An 18,489-nucleotide genomic window follows, 5' to 3' on the forward strand; every position below is an offset into this window, starting at 1 on the left:
CTAGTTTTTGTTTGCTAGAAGTTTTCAATGAACTGAATAACTGGCTAATGCTTGTTGATTCAAATTCATCATGTATCTCATGTTATTTAAGGTGAGCTGTAAAACATAGCATATTGATAGGCTGCATAGCAAATAATCTACTGCCTACAATAGAAAACAATTTTTCTTAAGAACATGTTGAAGACTTTCTGAAGAGAATAGTTATTTTTTGAGAATTGCATATAAGAACATTCTTAAGATAATTGCAATGTTTCTTCTTAGGAATGCTTTTGTGAGTCTGGGGCCAGCATCAAATTTGAGTCTCAAGGGTTTAATGCCTATAAAAACTCCCTCACATGAAATGGTAATGAATAAATTTGGGGCAAGGAGGAACATGCAGGGTGTTGTAAGGCAAAATGATCCCAAAAGAAACCTCAGATGTACTGCTAAATTAAACAATGTTCAACATTATGTATACATTTGAACAATTCTGAGTATGTTTTTCCATAACACACTCCGTCACATCAAACTATTCAGAATGACTTAGCTAGTTAAATACTTCATTAAAACCTTCTTATATAATAATAATCATTAATAAGGAAAAGAAGTCCAGAATTCTACTGCCAACAGAAAACGCACACCGCCACCACCTTCGCAGATTGATTTATGCTGATGTTTTAAAAATATGATGGAATTCCCTTTTAACATGTTCAGTGATGGGAAAACCTTTGTTAGCTGTTTTTCTGTGGCCTTTAACCTCTGTATGGACCTTGATGGTGTGTATGATGTCCTCTATAAACGCAGTCAGCTTATTCAAAACAGTTGGAGGCATTAAACAATTTAAACTTCCAATTACCATAATTTCATGATACACAACACGTCACAATATAAAAACAAAGGTAACAGAATTTCATCGTATTCTTATTTTCAATTCTCTCGCTCTGTTACTCTCTCACCCACTCATCATACATATATATATATATATATATATATATATATATATATATATATATATATATATATATAAAGATGCTTATCCCCTTAGGTTGCAGGAGGTGCTTAAGTCTGTCCCAGCACTAATTGGGCAGTAAGGCAGGAAACACCCTGGGCAAGTCAACAATCCACCACAGTCTTATTAGCTCAAATAGCTTGATTATGCAGTATATATAATGATGCTGGCTTCACTGTCCCGGTGTCTAAGAGGGCTCTGCATAAAATCATCTGATTTGAGAGACACAAGAACAGTGTTGGTTGGGGATGTGTCGTTTATTTCAGTATCATACAAACAAATAAACAGCTGCAGAGCAGGAAAGCACTATTTTACATACAACGGCCAACGAACAACAGCTGAAATTATAGAAAAAGAAAAGCCAGAAATTGTACATGATGTTAAAAATAAAGGAAAATGTCATTTAAAAAGGAATATTCTCAGGTTATTGTCAGCAAATCCTGTAAACAGGAAATGACGGTAAAATGTAATAAAGAGTCTGGATTTCCTTCTCGGATGTGATGTTTATTCAGTCCAGAATGCATGATGTTTAAAATGTGTGGTAAACACAAAATGGCAACTCTACAACGTTGCTTATCAAATATATTATAAAACTCCTGTCTGTGTGATCGATCTCTGGGTGGCGATTCAAATTTCATCTTGACCTTTGTTGGCTGTTTTAAATCAAGACATGTGGATCAGCCCAGAACTGGAAGAAGAAAGAGAGAGAGAGAGAAAAAAAAAGAGAAAATTATCTGAAGAGTTTAATTCCATACTGCTGTATATCTGTGACAGTTTTGGGATATAACTAGTTTTTGAAAAGAATAACAGCTGACGTTAATAGAAAACACATTTGTATTACTCTAGTGAAGGTGGTATTAATCATAATATAATTTTGATATTTCTTGGATGTGTAAAGCCCACTCCCAACAAAGGTTAGCAAATAGTAGCTTTAAACATCTTTACTGTGCTCCTTAATGACATATTACTACTTTATGTGTTTATTTTTTGTTTATGTGTCAGAATTTCAATATTTTCTCAATGATAAATCCATATGGTTTTAAGCCACATTCAAACCATCTGTACATTTTCTATAACAGAATTCTGCCGTCCACAGTCACTATCATCACACCAAACATTTAAAACTGAAATGTAAATGTGCAGCTTTAAATTTGTCTCTCAAGCACTTAACTTAAAGGGGAATTCCACCAATATTTAAAAATGTCTGCATGTTCAATGTATAAGATGTCATTGTGGTTTGATGTGAAATGCTCCATTTTAGAGACACTTACTGAGTCAGAACTGCTCACAGTGGAGTTGATAGGAACCATACATCCACTAAAAGCTCCCTCACAAGAAGTTATTATATAAATTGGTTATGAATATGCTGCCTGAGACAGACTGATAGTTTTGAAATAATGTTTTGGCCTAAAATGTATGTTTAGAACCCATTCATGTTAGAGAGGTACTTGCAGGGTGTCGTAACACAAAATAGTCCCCAAAGAAAATTTACTTTTTAAATTTACCTATTTTATCAATATCAGCATTACATATGAAGCTCAGAAGACACGTTTAGGTTCACTGGTGGTTTTGGATGGTGAACTGCTACATTTGCGACCCCTGATTCCTCTCACCATTACTGTAGAGAGCTGGTGAGTTTCTCTATAACGAAGCGTTTCACATCAAACCACTCTGAATGACTTTGTTTACATCTCAACCACTGAATAAAGCAGAAATTTTGGAAGATTGGTGGAGTTCCCCTTTAAATAGCATTTAACTTTAAATAAATATTATAGAGTGAGTTATCCTGAATAACATCACAGCTGTGATTCAGTCACAGAAAATCCAGCTTTTGCAACAGCAAAGCAAAGAAGCTGAGCATTGTTTAAATGTTTTTAATATTGGCAGTTCCTTCTGCCAAAAAAGTAAATCAACTGCTGTTCTTTCTTAGAGTCTTTCTTAGGGGGTCAGCAGAGTGACATGGTTATTGGGAAAAATCAGGTATATATACGTATGTCTCCAGTCCACACATCTATCCAGTCCAACACTAAGCCAGCTTTTTCACAGTATTGGCTGTGATAGTGATGGTAATGACACCTCATCATTTGATCATCCTTCAAATGATTATATCACTGTATTGGTGTAATATTAACATGAATACTCATGTGATTTTTATTCAATCTGTGAATGTGTTAAATGCCTTTCCTCTTGCACTGTGATGTGAAAGGACAGAACAAAAAAGTCCAGCCTGATAAGGGCACTGAATACTGAAGAATCTGCTGAAAGCAATGTTGTCCTACCTCTTGGTTAGGAGCGTTTACATAGTCTGAGCTGCCCTGGCCATCACTGCTGCAACTCCCAAGGGATCCAACTAGTGAATGTGGAAAAGAGTAAAAATAAAGAAAAAACTCTTGAACCACCTCCCCCCCCCCACACACACACACGCATGCACACACATCTACCACTGCAAACTGTTCAAAAAAGACCTCCAAACCAACAGTCACATTAACTGAATCCAAATAATATATTTATAGGATTAAATACAATGAAAACATCACAAAGCCGCAAACTTACTTGGCGTTTGAAAGCTTCCTAAGCGACTTCCTGTGTTCTCCGGGGCTACATTGATATACTGTTGACTGTCTGTGAACAGATTAGATTGTGTTACATTTTACAGTGTTTGAGAAGATGTGGCAGTGGGGTAGTACATTATTAGTGTGAATCCTACCTGAATCATCATCATCATCATCAATTCCAGTGTCTTCATTCACATTCTCATAATTTTGTCCTAGAAAATGGAAAACACAAAGATAATAAACAGAACACTGGAGAGAATTGCTCATCTCTTATTTTTCACTGTCATACTAAAAAAAAATCCAAAAAGGTATACAAACATGAAATGTACTTTCACCACAACTTATACTGTGTATTTCAAATTCTGTGCATTTTAAATATTTATTATTTTAGTGGCAAGATTAACACCCCCACATACTGCATATTGGAATTATACAGCAATTATACAGCCCCAGGAATTACTTATCTTTTATCACAAACACTCAAATGAATTGATATTGCGGTGCAGTGACAGCAACAACAACAGAAACAACAAATAATAATAATAATAATAATAATAATAAGGAGATGAGTAATGCTGATAAATTTACATAATATCATTATGTAATCAATGCAATCACAATGTTTAATTTTTGTTGATATTTCTATTTTAAAGTTTCTATTTTACTGTCATTTGTCTTTTATCACTTGTTAAAGTGAAGTAGAATCATTAAGACATAAACTAATAGAGACTTTAATTTCATTCCAAAATATAATAATTTAACACATAAGCACACATACATTATTCCATATACATCTGTAAAACATAATTAATACATTCATACAAGATTCATCAGGGGGGCTTCTTACGGTTCTGTCCAAGATTTTCATCATCGCTCTGTACATGCTAAACTCATGCCCAGATATAGTTTAGCTTTACAGTAAATGTACATTGTTCTTAAAGGAGGGGCATCTTCACCCTTTTCCCCAATACATGACCATACAATACACAAATTTCCCAAATATTATGATTGCATCTTGAATCATAAATTTTGTACAAAAAAAAAACATCCAGTTTCAAGGTCCTATCTTTCTATTCTATAATAGAGGACAAATCTTCATTTAATGCAAAAAAGCTAATTTTTTATTGTGAAATAACTTATTCTGTGTGCCCAAAAATCAACTAAGGTACCTGTTTATCTAAAAAAAATAATCTTATCACATGACCTGCACCAAATGATGTCATTTCCTCAGGGAAAAAAGCATAAAACCAAACATGAAAGACCTGGGGAAAACAAGTCGTGTCCTCTCATGTCTTTCTAAATATTTGTTAAAGAATAACTGGGTCAAGAGTGGAGTAATAAATGTAATAATAAACAGTGTTACTCCATTTTTATAAAAAGTTGAAAAAATAATACAAATGTTTAATCATATGGGAATGCAGATCCACAGACACTACTTCATTGCTTTAGCCTTTCACAAGCATAAGATTAAAAATGTCAACTATGTTACCTAGTAATGGTAACATAGCAGACTTTAAAGTTTGACCTCTCTGTCCACTATTCAGGATGTACTTGTTTGATAAAATATGACCTTGTATGAAAGGGATGAAAATATACTGAAGATATTTCCTACAGACATGAAAAATGCCCAAAACTATAGAATGACCCATTTGTCATTTTCTCAACACCAACGCATTAAGTCTCCTGCATAACATCACAACACTACTCTTTAAGGTTTAGTAGAGCTTCAGGTCATTTGGTTGTGGTGTAAAGTCAAGGCCTCTGGATTCTTCCTCAACCTACCTGAATTTGCAGAAGAGGCGAGACTGTTCTGTGACACGTGTGGGTCATCTGGTAACACGTCCCTACAACAGCAATACAGAGATGAGAACTGAAAATTATGAGATAATGTTTCCTATTTATCATTAGCATTATGGATTTCTAATAAATGTGGTCATGCAGAAGTGAATGTGCAACTACTGGGCCAAAGACATTTTCCAAAATATCCAACTGCTTTCCAGTGTTGTAGTCTTACAGAGGGCTGCCCAAAGTGTGACCCGCAGGCTAAAGTTAACCCATGAATACATTTGACTTGGCCCACCAGAAAGTTACTCTAAAATCGCTCTTGCTCAATGAGAGAACATACATACATACTCTTATCGAGCACTTTATTAGGACCTACTTGTATCTACACTCTTTGTCCATTTTATCAGCTCCACTTACTACATAGGTGCACTTCGTAGTTCTACATTACAGACTGTAGTCCATCTCTTTCTCTGCATACTTTGTTAGCCCACTTTCACCCTGTTCCTCAGTGGTCAGGACCCCCACAGGACCACCACAGAGCAGGGGTGGATCATTCACAGCACTGCAGTAACACTGATGTGGTGGTGTGTTAGTGTGTGTTGTGCTGGTCTGAGTGGATCAGACACAGCAGTGCTGCTGGAGTTTTTAACTACTTCAGTGTCACTGCTGGACTGCGAATAGTCCACCCACCAACAAACATCTAGCAAACAGTGTCCTGTGGGCAGCATCCTGTGACCACTGATGAAGGACTAGAGGATGACCTACACAAACTGTGCAGCAATACATGAGCTACTGTCTCTGGCTTTACATCCACAAGGTGGACCAACAAGATAGGTGTGTCTAATAGACGGACTACAGCCTGTAATTGTAGAACTTCAACATGGAGCACTAATAAAGTGCTCAGTGAGTGTATTTTTATACTATGTTTATCTAGTATTTTTGTAATACAATATACTGTAACATCCTGAAATACATCTTGTAAGTCTTCTGAAACCAATCTACCTTCTTTATTTACATATTGTTTTGTCTTTTTGTCCTTCAGCCTGCCACAAACATTGCACAAAAAGTCTGGATATTTACATATTTTATGTGAAAAGTCTTCTTGGTCTTTGTTGATAACTGTCTTTTACACTGAGCAGATTTTGGTTATTTATAAACTCCTAATTTAACACACATCAAGCCTTTATCTATCTGAATGAGGTGGATTTGTTTAGGAATGGAATAAAATGCAGGAAAAAAGGTACAGGCATTAAGAATCAGTTATACACTATTGCTGGAGACTTGTAGTCAAAGCCTTTTGTTTTGTGTCATATAGCTGTCTTTTATCTCTCAAAAGCAAAATATGTCATGGTAAATTTCATTAGGTTAGCATTGCCTCTTGGTCTGTAGTGTACATAGAGAAATATGTTTTTAGGATGAATATCTTTAGTGCTGCATTCGACTTCGCTCTGAAATGAAAAGTTAGAACTCAGAATTGTTTCATTTTCATCCTCTGCATGTTTGAGGCCTCCATGAAAATGAGTATTGTTAACAACAAGCTAGCCAGCTAATGATGGTGATATGAGTGATAACTTTAACATTCATGATGTATTTATGTACCTACTCAAATTAGAGAACTCTATATTCAACTGTTGTAAAGCAAATGTCCTTTAAAGCTACACTATGTAAGATTTGGAGACCTCTCTGGTGGACATGTGTAACTGCACATAATGTGTGTAAGAACATCTTGCCACATCGGTTGCGCTTCGGACCCCAACAACAGAATCTGACATTTGCGAGCATGTTGGAAGAAAATCAAAAGATAGAAACTTGGCGAAGGACGTGTCTTCCAAGGGTGTGAGTGAATTATCTACTATGTCATCGTATCAGCTCTCAGTTGAAGACACCATCCTGACTTTCTGAGTAGGAATTCCCAGTTAAGGGGGTGTTTTCTTTCATTTTTCCCAGTTGGAGATAAGAAATTCCTAGTTATGGGCTTCAGCTGAACGCAGCATAGGAACTGTTCTAAAAAGTTAATTTTCAAAGAAGTACAGTGATGTGTTCTTACAGATAGTCAGGATAGTCTTGGTTCTTGTCAGGGGGAGCCTCATAGCCATTTCCAGGATCCTCATTGTTATCTAAATGTACAAGATACGAAATACAATCACACCCTTTAACACTCTTACAGAGAAGTTATCTCACATCTCACACACACATATCACACTTAGACAATTTTCTCCTTTTGTATAGCTCATCAGCCAAGACTTGTTTGGTGTCTTAGGTTTGCTTCTTAGTTTTGCACTGGAGCTAAGAGACTAACGAAGCTAACAAGTAATGGAAGCTTATATAGAGTTTAGCTACAGAGTTTAGCACTGTACAAACTACATGCCCAAATCATCACACATTTGCCTCAAACCAAATTGTGTTGTTATGTATATATATATATGTATGTATTTATGCACAGAAAATGATGGACAAAGTGCTGACAAAATTAAGGCTTCAAGGTGGCTGCTACTATTGTTTTTAGCTATGTCAGGTGCTTTTGTCCAGATGTCAGTGACATTCTGCTGTCTGTCTTTACAGATAGCAAAATATCATGCAGTGTCAGAAACCAAATAATAAAGTCTATTTGAGATTACTTAAAAACCGGATGCAGTTTAAGGCAAATGTGTGATGATTTAGGCTGCAGTTTGCAAGTTTGCATGTGCTAAATTCTGTGCTTATAAGCTTCCATTACTTGTTAGCTACGTTAGCCTCATAGCTCCAGTGCATTAGCCTCGTAGCTCCAGTGCATTAGCCTCATAGTTCCAGTGCATTAGCCCCGTAGCTCCAGGGCATTAGCCTTGTAGTTCCAATTCATTTGCCTCGTAGCTCCAGTGCAACTCACCTTCTTGGTTCACATAATCAATCTCACTTTCACCTAGAAAGAAAATGTAAATTAAGGCAAGAAAAAGCACCACAACTATCAGATTATGAAGAAGTCAACAGCAGATTCTGCCTAAACTTCCTGTGTCACTGAGAACTGCGGACTTAAAACATCCTTTCATTTTCACTGTTTCATTTTTGTTTCATGACAACAAGGGAGTCGTCAAAACCCCTTACACACCCCTTAACTGGGGTAAAATCACTCAGACCAGTCATGAGTGGGTCATTGTTTTTCAGAAAATGGCAACAAAATACAAAATGTTCAATAATAGGGTGTAATTCAGAAAAGCCAAGATTCTTCTGCCCAGCAAAAATAAGGATTGGCTGAAAATCTGCCGTGTGTTAATATATTAATGTTTCTATTTTCAGATTGTAAGAGCATCCAACATGATAAAAGAACAATATTTTATTATAACGCACTAGCCACAAGGCAATATAAGCTTATGAGAAGTATCCTTTTTTCCCTTCTCTCGATTCCGAGGTACAGAGGAAGTGCTATTTTTCAGAGGAAGAAGGGTCTGCAGTCTTGCTTGTTTCATATTATATTATATTTGATGCAATAATTCGTATTAAAATGAGTCCTTTATATGCTCCAGTCTCTTAAATGCATTGCTCAATGTGCGTATTGAAAGGCTCATATTGATGCAATATGATATGTGGTATTGTTACATTGTTTAAAATAAAATTGAACTCATTATTAATAATAATAATCCCCCCAAAATTCTGCTTTTCTGTTATTTTACTTGCTGCAACAATAAGCCTGACTGAAACTAATGTTGCATCTAATAGCTCTAAAATGAATACAGTATACAGTTGATGTGTGGTCATATGTGTGTATATTGAATATTGTACAATGGCTTTGAACCTGGCTTGGCAAATCAGATTTTAGAAATGGAATTATACATACGCTACTCAACCCCTTAAATAGCCAGAACATACCAGGGGTTTCTTTCATGCTCAATTACTCAATTCAATTACTCAGTCAGTTTGCATTGTAGTCCATGTAGTGACTATCAACTAATTTTTGGCTGTTAACCTTAAAACATATTATTCAGTAATTATTAAGTAACTACTGTGAAACTAAAACATACATTATGTAGTTATGATGTTTCTTTCAATGATTTGAAGGGCTTATTGCTGATCTTTGAAAAGATGTTGAGTTACATGTTCAGCAAACAAATGTTTCGACGTCAAGGTGGCTGCAGCAAACTCACAATCAAAGGAAGGGCAAGCAGAGCTCCGCCTGGGATCAGCCATTGGAGAACTGAACAGAGAGCAGAGGAAAAGAGCTGGTAACAGTTAAAAAACACAAGTAATAGTACTTCAACCAAATAATGACTCATGTAGAAATAAAAGTATCCTCCACGACACAACTTCAGCAGAGCTACAAAATTATTATTAGAGATGGCACCAATTCGACACCTCTTATTGGTATCAGGCTAATTTCAGAGGGAAAAACTAGATCAGACATCAGAGAACAAATCTTATTTGATTCTATCCTGAGATATCACAGAATTGTTTCGCAATAACATGGAAAGTGGAGTAAAGCAGGTCGTGATGACAGTTCACTCATGTAGTCTAATAATGATATAAGAAAAATGATATTTATATATACCAACAAACATTTCCTGAGGTGAAATGTCATTAAAATCGACAAAAGCAGCCTTTATGACAGCTGATGCTTGTTGGAATAAGCCTTTATAAAAGCTTATGTAGGCATGTCAGTTATCATTAAAAGCTTGTAGGTGTCATACAGTCTTGCATGTGCTGCCCTTCAGCAATGTTACAGTTTTTACACTATATAAAAGAGTTTGTTTCATGAAATTCAGTGTCTTCAGGCCAATAATGTGTGTGTGTGTGTATATATATATATATACACACACATATATAACCACCACTATACAAGTATACGTGTGTGTGTGTGTCTGTGGGTGTGGGTGTGTGCTTGACTCACGTAATAATCGGTAAAGAATTTTGAGTAGGGAGGGTATTGGGCAAAGGATTCTCTGTATCTGAAGAACAGAGAGGGTGACTTCATTATCAAAATAACTACCCACTTTCGTTAACATATTACAAAATAATAATTACTTTCATTAAAAAGACATGATCTTAACACACTATGCTATAATAGTTTAAATATTTTACTTCCTTTCAAATGTTTAGAATCTCTTTTCTCAATAGCATGAAACTAGTTTCTACTCTACAGCTTCATGGGCATCAACCAGTTAGTAGGAAGTTGTAAAAATGAAAATCTATCAAGAAATAACTATAAATAAATAATTAAAGGGATATTATTTGTGACTTAATAACTGTTCCCAGAACAGACCTTCACTGTATTGGCTGTTACTGAATAAAAACAATTATTCATATGACATGTGATTCCAAGCTTTTGAACAGTAATGTACAAAAGCCAGAACCATCCTTCATTCAGTAAGTATACTTAACAGAAGATTACGCAGAAGCCTCAACAGCTAAATAAAACATTGGTTGATTCACTTTCTAATGTGTCACCCTATTCCTTTATAACAGCTTCCATTCCTCCAAATCTACAGGGAAATTTTCCCACTCCTCCACTGTTCAGTCTTAGACATTGGTTGCACTTTCACGATCTAAGTAATTCCAAACACATTCAGTGATGTTAAGGTCTGGACTCTGGGGTGGTCAGTCCATTGTTCTGAGGACACCAGCAGCTTCTTTATTTGATTTGAAGATGTTATTCTTTGTTGTCCATTTCCTTTTTTCAGTAAGGGCTTCTTGACAGCTACACATCCTTTCAGATTCATAGTGTTGAGTTGTCTTCTCACAGTGGATGGATGGACAGAAACACCTGTAGATTTTTTCAGATCTGAAGTAAGAGTGGAGCTTGATTTTCTCCTCTCTCTTACAGATGAATGCTTTAAGTACTATTTATCAGATGGGGACAGTTTCGGTGGTCTACCAGATCTTGCACTGGACTCTTACTTGTCCAGTTTTCTCTGCATCCAGTTTGGAAACTCCTGTTCTTTTCACTTATTTACCTTCGATATTCCCAAATAGTAATAATCCCAGAAATATCTCCTGAAACGTGAATAACTTGTACTTAATGGCCATTTTGACTGGAACTTAAACACATGAAGGGTGGTCTCTGACTTTTGCGCAGTACTGTGTGTAGCTGAAAAATGTGGTTTTAATTTAAATGAGTGAATATTGTATTTACATGAGCGTACAAGTGCGAATCCATGGTTCCTGTAAGGTCAGAGAGATACAAGTTTAAAACTATCACCTATGCACCACACACACACACACACACACACACACACAAATAAAGGACACAAAGCACAGCTGGCCCTAAGCAGAGTACACAGATCTAATTCAAGAAGGTAGTGCAACATACGGTAGCATTAAGAAACACTTCATGTTCGATAAAAAATTAATCCATTAGATGGGATTTATCACCGAACAGTGCTAAAAGTGAGCATTAAAAAACAAATGAACCTGAAGACAGCATTAGTACTAGCTGCACATATTTCTTTAAAGGTGTGGTTAGATGAGGAAGTACGCCCAGCAAAAGCAGAACTATGTGAAGCATAAGCTTTACTAGACATCATTCCTTACCCGTGACTGGACTGTTGATAGTCCTGCGATATGTATTCTATGAAAAATAAAGCAGAAAAATATCATTCGACAATGTTTAACCCCTTAACATTCCCGTTTAATTTCGTACAAAAGCTAATTATTCAGTAACTACAGGGACAATGTGCTGATGGAGCTCTTCTTAGGTTATAGAGGTGTGCAATAAAACTTTGCGCCTGCCAGTGGACCCATGGCTTGTTAAGAGGTCAATAGGATTAAAAGAGCTGAGTTTATGGATCGTGACTGTCCAAACTTGGAGAAGGCAAGAATGTACGTTAATGCAAAGAGACTTTTATTTTGTTAAGTGATGATTTTGGATCATTTCTATTAGTCCAATCATCAAGGAATTGTCACAAATTTGTAAGGAGCAGCTGCCCTGGTGTTCCAGTGATGCAGGAAAATTAAAATTAAAAAGTGGACATACATGTTTGTTTTATTCTTAAACAGTGACGATGCGCACTACCACTGAAAAGTTTAGAATCACCAGCCATGTTAATAGTTGTGCTCCTTTATCCTATAATAAAGGTCATATTAATAGATTTTAATTATTAATAGTGATTTTATATAATATGTAGATTTAAATCAATTAAATAAACCCTTCAAATGTTCTTTACTAAAGACAATAGTTATGTAGAGAAACATGACAACTCAAAAAAAAAAAACTTTCGAATGCTTAAATGGTTCTTTGTCCTTTTGGGTCTTCTCTATGACCTCTTAAAAAAGGGTTCAGCTATTGTTATGAATCAAAGAACCCTTTTTCAGCACTATATAGCACCCTTTCTCAAACCACCAGACAAATGTGTTTTAGATGCTATGTTCAATATTTTAATTGTGATCAAAAAGAATCTATTAATATAGATAATATAGATAATGTACTGAATCTAGAAAATGTACATTCTATACTATTGTACTGTTATGCTGCATTTGTAGCAAATTCCTATCAAATCTGCCTAAAAATTTCATCACCACATTGCAAATTATTGTATTCTGGCAGTTAATTTTAGTCATTCTAAATGTTCTACCTATTTCTCAGTCAATTTCAGAGCATCTGGACACATTTCACATTTTTAAATCTTTTACAGCTTTCTACTAGTTACCAGAAATCAGTGGAATTGCAGTGTATTAGCATCATATTGAAACTACTTTATGTTTAGTAGTATGCAAATGTTTGAGCACTCCTGGTCAAATGACACGTTTTGTTGATTTTCTAAGTGAAAATAAGTTTACACGTCCTCCACAGAGAACGTAAATAAGGCAGCTTTCTGCCAATTTTAGTATACAATGTCTATTTATTTGCTGAGTGTAACATACTGAATTTCTTTTTTATCCACAATGTTAAATTCACCAAACAACCAGTCATTGTGCATTAAAATGTGCAGAAGTGTGTCCTCTTTAGAGGGTTTTTTAAATACTTTCGTATATGTAGAGGATACTTTAGATACTCATTTTCACTTAGAGAATCAACAGAACACGTCATTTGACCAGGGGCGCCCAAACCTTTGCATGCCATATGATATATCTGCAACAAGACTGAGTTTATATTATAAAAAACATTCATTCCAGACTGAGTGGCAGTGTATATATCTTCACAGACAGAGGTTTTATTTTCCGGTGATGGAAGCGTCTACGTAGAGATTCTGCATTATCTTACTTGATTGGCTGTTTCCTTTGCAGTGTAGGCAAATGCTGGCCAGCAAGATGATTGACAGAACAAGTGCTGCACCCACCAAGCTCAGTAGTGTGGAGGAATCCATACCTGAGAAGTTTGGGACAGTTTTAAATGTTTAGGTTTAAACTTGAAGACACTGACATTTTTACAACACATTTGTACATCTGGTCTAAAGAGGGTTTAAGAGACCAAACCAGGGGTTCATTTGGATGCTTACTGGTTCAACTACTGAGTTATAATCAACAATTTCCAACCTCTTCTGAGGAAAAGCAGCAACTTTATCTATCACTAGTGTTATTATTTCTTTACTAAATAAAGATCATTTGGTAAAGAAATAATAATAGAGATTTCATAACACATGTACAAGCACTAAACAACACATTTATAAAGCAATACTTCTTAATTTTTATAAACAGCTTAAAGCAAGTTATCTCCAGATGATGGAAGACATTTTATGGAGTAAATGACATCGGGGACTTAAAATAAAGCGACACACATTTGTAATACATTTATAACACTGCTATGAAGCATCATACCCAAGAAATGGTACTTATAAGGCAGATGCCTCATTAAAAGCTCCACATATTAGTTCTATTGAAGATTTTGATGCCCTTAAAATTTTTCCACATATTGTCACTGTCTAAAGAAAAATAAGCATTTCCAAAATGGAAACATTACAGGACAAGAGCAAAAACATTTTCAAGTGTTAATGTAAGTTAATGTAATGTGATTTAGTTACAAGTAATTTTGGAGCATTTCTGTTGGTTCATTTATCAATTGTTCACAGGCTTTGTTAAAGGCTGCTGAGCTCAAATGATGTGCAAAACTAGAAATAGTTAAAAATGGAGATGCTTTTTATTTTTTACTGATGGTATGTATGAATATACATATTCCCATAAGAACACCTGAAAAAAAAAATACCTTTGGCAAAATACTCATCTTATAAAAGTTCCCCATCTGTCTTGCGAATTATTAGTTACACTATTTTGAAGAATGATTTCTACTTCAGAGATGTGTGAGGCTGCAGACATGAGAAACAGAGTTAGTTGTTTATATCTGCAGCCACAAGTTCTAAGTTCCATTTCTTAGAAGTGATGCTTCATATCAGTGTTATCAGTCAACTTAGTTTAGTTTCACTTTAGACTCTTATGTCAATATAATGTAACTTATTTCATAAAACATCCTATATCTCCTTGTGATTACTGCAATATGCTGTTCATAAAAATATTCAAGTATTGCTTAATAAATACGTTAATGCATGTGTTATGAAGTCTTCACGTAAGTAGCGTTTAAATAAAGTGTTACCATTTATTGCATAAATAGGCCTTATTTAATTTAATTTTAACATTATTTTAACCTTATTTATTTATTTAAACTTTAATATGAAGAATTTAGCACTGTTTTGTGAAATGGGTGTTCATAATTTAAATGGTTTTTAATGTTGTTTTTGTCTACAGCCATATGCAAAAGTTTGGGCACCCCGGGTTAAGTGACATGTTGATGTTCTAAGTGAATAACTTAACACATCCTCAGAGAACACGCTTCTGCACATTTTAATACACAATTGCTGTTTATTCACTGAATTTAACATATTTGGAAAAAAAAAAAAATTAAATGAGGCCTGTGTAAAAGTTATGGCACATTATATGTTTTATTATTTTTTTCAAACTCACAAATACGCAGTAATTGTGTATTAAAATGTGCAGCTGTTTTATTAACTTCAAAAACTTATTTTCACTTAGAAAATCAAACATGCAATGTGACCAACTTTGGCATAAGACTGTATTAGATTATTGAAGATAGGATAAGATAATCCTTTATTAGTCCCACAACAGGGAAATTCTTAGTGCTACAGCGGCAAAGGGATAGCAAGGCACTCTGTTGGGGGCCAAATGGCAATATGCATTTTTTAAGCTAAATGGGTAATAAAGTCAGAAATGTAATCTTGTCATTGCTTTTCTGTTACGGCTTAAATGGCTAAACTAAATTACACTGTTAGGCCTTAAGACCAGACTTAAAATAGCTAAGATAAGATTGGAAATGCATTTGATACTGAAATGCTGAAACAAAAACACTCTGTTGAACATTCATTTAACATTTTTTTTCCCATTAAATAAATAAATCTACATCCGTCTTTCAAAGGAAAATGACTTTAATTACACTTCAACACATCCTCAATCTGATTAATCTCATTTAGCATCAGCAGGGCTGCACAGAAACCCCAACATATATTCACACCCTCTGGTGCTGTGTGTGTATGTGAGTGTGGTTGCATTTACTGCCAGGAAACGGATTTCCTGTATTTTGCAGTTAGATGAGAAGAAGACAAGAAAAAGAGGCACATTATAAAAGGCTGAGTGGGCCTAGGCCTCTCTTTACACCTCCAGCTGCAGAACCTCTCTCAGCCCCAAACCCCCAAGAACCAGACCCTTGGCACAGCCACCTCTATTTCACCAGTGCATTCTCACCCACCCTACACATTCTAGATATCAAGCTGAACCTGAACCTACACCTACATCACGAACTGATGCTTATGTACCACCATGGACATTGCACATTTTATCATTGACATGAAACAAGACAATAAAAATACAAATCAACCCAAAAACACGCAAAAACATATATGTCATTGGGGTAACCATTGCATAGTTCGTTGAAATCAATCATGCATAGTTTGGTAACGAGTACAGCATTACACTTTCTTTGATTTCACTTCTCTTTTAGGGGTGAATGATAATAAGGAAGGAAGGAAAGTGTGAAAATGAGGTTTCCTTAACAGACCAATCTGTGGTATACCATTATGAGACCATTTGACCACTTGGTTACGCCAAAGGACATTAGGACCTTACAACCCAAATAAAAAAAAAAAAGCCAGCTGAAGACAAGATGGAGCCTAAAGAACGTCGAGGAAATAAGCCCGAGAAAATGGCGAGATGATGACGAATGACAAGGACAAGACACGTCCTTGAGGACTGAACTAAAGGACTGTATGAGGCAACTACAAAGCTGTATCTTTAAATAAGTTGCTCAATTATAAATGCTAATGTTTCTGACAATGAATGTAAGCCACCAATTGGTATAATACCATTTCTATCGTGCTAATTGGGGGCACACTTTGCTTCATTATTGCAACATTAGTATTACTGACTAAACTGTTCCTCTAAAGTCACACCACATTGTACGTTGGACAGTTTACTACAATTTTTAGCTCAAACATAAACTTCCAGTTGAGGTTCAGTGACACTCCGAGTACAAAAAATGAATTCAGTCAAACTTACCTGCACAGTAGCAGCAACTGCCAGTCAGGGTCCAGAACCAAACTGGAGGACCTGTCCACACGCACACGACACACGTCACTGACCGAATTCACACCTTGATCACACCCTAGGTTCGGTCATACTGGTTCACCCACACAGCTAGTCCCTCTCTTCGTCTATGTTCTAAGCCTAGGTCTCCCTCTTTCTTCTCACCTGTCTCTCTATTAGCACCTGAGTCTCAGACAGCCACAAAATCATCCAAACTGCTCATAATCTACAAAAATAACACAAGCAGTATCCCCCTACTCAAATGCTCGCCCCAATGCTTCTGACCAAATAAGCGCCCTGGAGAGCTAGGCCATCCCTGACTAACTTTGCCGTTCTTTATCTTTCCTGTGCCTGCTCTTGCATACGCTCGACCTCTCTCTCTCCTCATAGGCTCATTCTGAGTGGCGTCTCAGTCTCTAAGCTCCTCTCTCTCTCTCTCCGTGGTTTCTCTCTCATTCATCTGACCTGCCTCCGCAACTGCTTTTCTATCTGCACACTGCTCCTCTTCTCCCTTCTTTAAATCTCCTCTTAGCCTCACAGAGGCAGGCTTTACTTAACCTCTTAAGCTTTTTTGCATATCCACATCCTAAAGCATACTATTCAGTTATTATGTAGGAAAAATAAATTATTGTTACTAAGTTATTAACTTTTTATTAAATGGATGGATGGATGGATATTAAATGGAACTGCAGAACTCAATGCTACATTTTCTTAGCTTAGTATACTCTTGTAAAGTAACATTTGAAAGTGTGTTCAAGTGTAATTGACGTCCTATCTTGTTCTTTTTTTTCTATTTATGCTTTTATTTCATTTGGTTGTATTATTCTTATTTATTTTTATCACATGATTATAAAGCACTTTGAGCTGCTACAAAGCGCTTGATGTATAAAGTTTATTATTATTCTAAAAGAGCGAGGAATAGGAGTTTTGACAAGCTGACAGGTTAGTTTAAGGGGTTCTACATTGTTTATTTTTCTGAATTACCCATCTTTTAGAGATGGAGACAATCCAACACCAGCATTAACAGCATGCACACACACCACTAGTCCGAATTGAATTTGAAGTGGTTCAAGGTCAAAGAGTTTATGAAGGTCAGACAATATGATGATGTAGGTCTACACTGGACATGATGATAAATGCTGTTAAACCGATCCTGATTACTTCCATCAGTTTGTCTCTGAAGCACCACAAGGTGGTGGACAATATGACGATATGGTGTCATTATCGTGATACTTTTTTATAGAATGCATTTCTTAATATATCATGGGTACCATCAGAACTTCCAAAACACTGAACAACTATATGTATCTTAATATGACCGATTTAAATCAGTTTTATAGAGCAGAAGTGAATCTGCAAAGCTCAGAGCAGTTGCAGCTTTTCATCCCAAGTAAACAGTAGCATGCTCATTAAATCAGTTGGTCTCAGTCTTCAAACAACTGATCATTTGGACAATTAATTGCTCAATGAAAATGGAATGAAAAGTTGCAGCCATGCTGGCACTTTGCAGATAAGATCGGGCACTCCTGATATAGAGCTTATGTACAATTGACCATTTGCAAAAATATGATACACACCTTTCAACCAGTCACACAATCATAGTCACCTCTAAATGTCTCTTCCACCTTCAGGTGAAGGAAAACTTTCGACAGAACTCCTCAGAACAAAGCC

The 18,489-nt window shown here is 35.9% G+C and overlaps 1 protein-coding gene across 2 annotated transcripts; it reads right to left on the minus strand.

The window, feature by feature from the left end:
- Positions 1 to 1,238: 1,238 nt before the first annotated feature.
- On the minus strand, positions 1,239 to 17,301 carry lat (linker for activation of T cells). Of its 2 annotated transcripts, XM_036590394.1 has the most exons (13): positions 16,792 to 17,301; positions 13,496 to 13,600; positions 11,827 to 11,863; positions 11,429 to 11,457; positions 10,187 to 10,244; positions 9,447 to 9,496; positions 8,195 to 8,227; positions 7,376 to 7,445; positions 5,326 to 5,387; positions 3,696 to 3,755; positions 3,542 to 3,610; positions 3,268 to 3,338; positions 1,239 to 1,676 (listed from the first exon to the last, which is right to left on the minus strand). In XM_036590394.1, exons 2-13 carry the CDS (start codon positions 13,596 to 13,598, stop codon positions 1,647 to 1,649), a joined length of 672 nt encoding a protein of 223 aa, XP_036446287.1. In that variant the 5' UTR covers positions 13,599 to 13,600; positions 16,792 to 17,301; the 3' UTR covers positions 1,239 to 1,646. The 2 variants fall into 2 exon arrangements, with proteins under 2 accessions (XP_036446287.1, XP_036446288.1); XM_036590395.1 differs by lacking the exon at positions 8,195 to 8,227.
- Between the last annotated feature and the right edge of the window lie 1,188 nt (positions 17,302 to 18,489).

This window comes from Colossoma macropomum, unplaced genomic scaffold, assembly GCF_904425465.1.
Source record: "Colossoma macropomum unplaced genomic scaffold, Colossoma_macropomum, whole genome shotgun sequence".
NCBI classification, from domain to species: domain Eukaryota; kingdom Metazoa; phylum Chordata; class Actinopteri; order Characiformes; family Serrasalmidae; genus Colossoma; species Colossoma macropomum.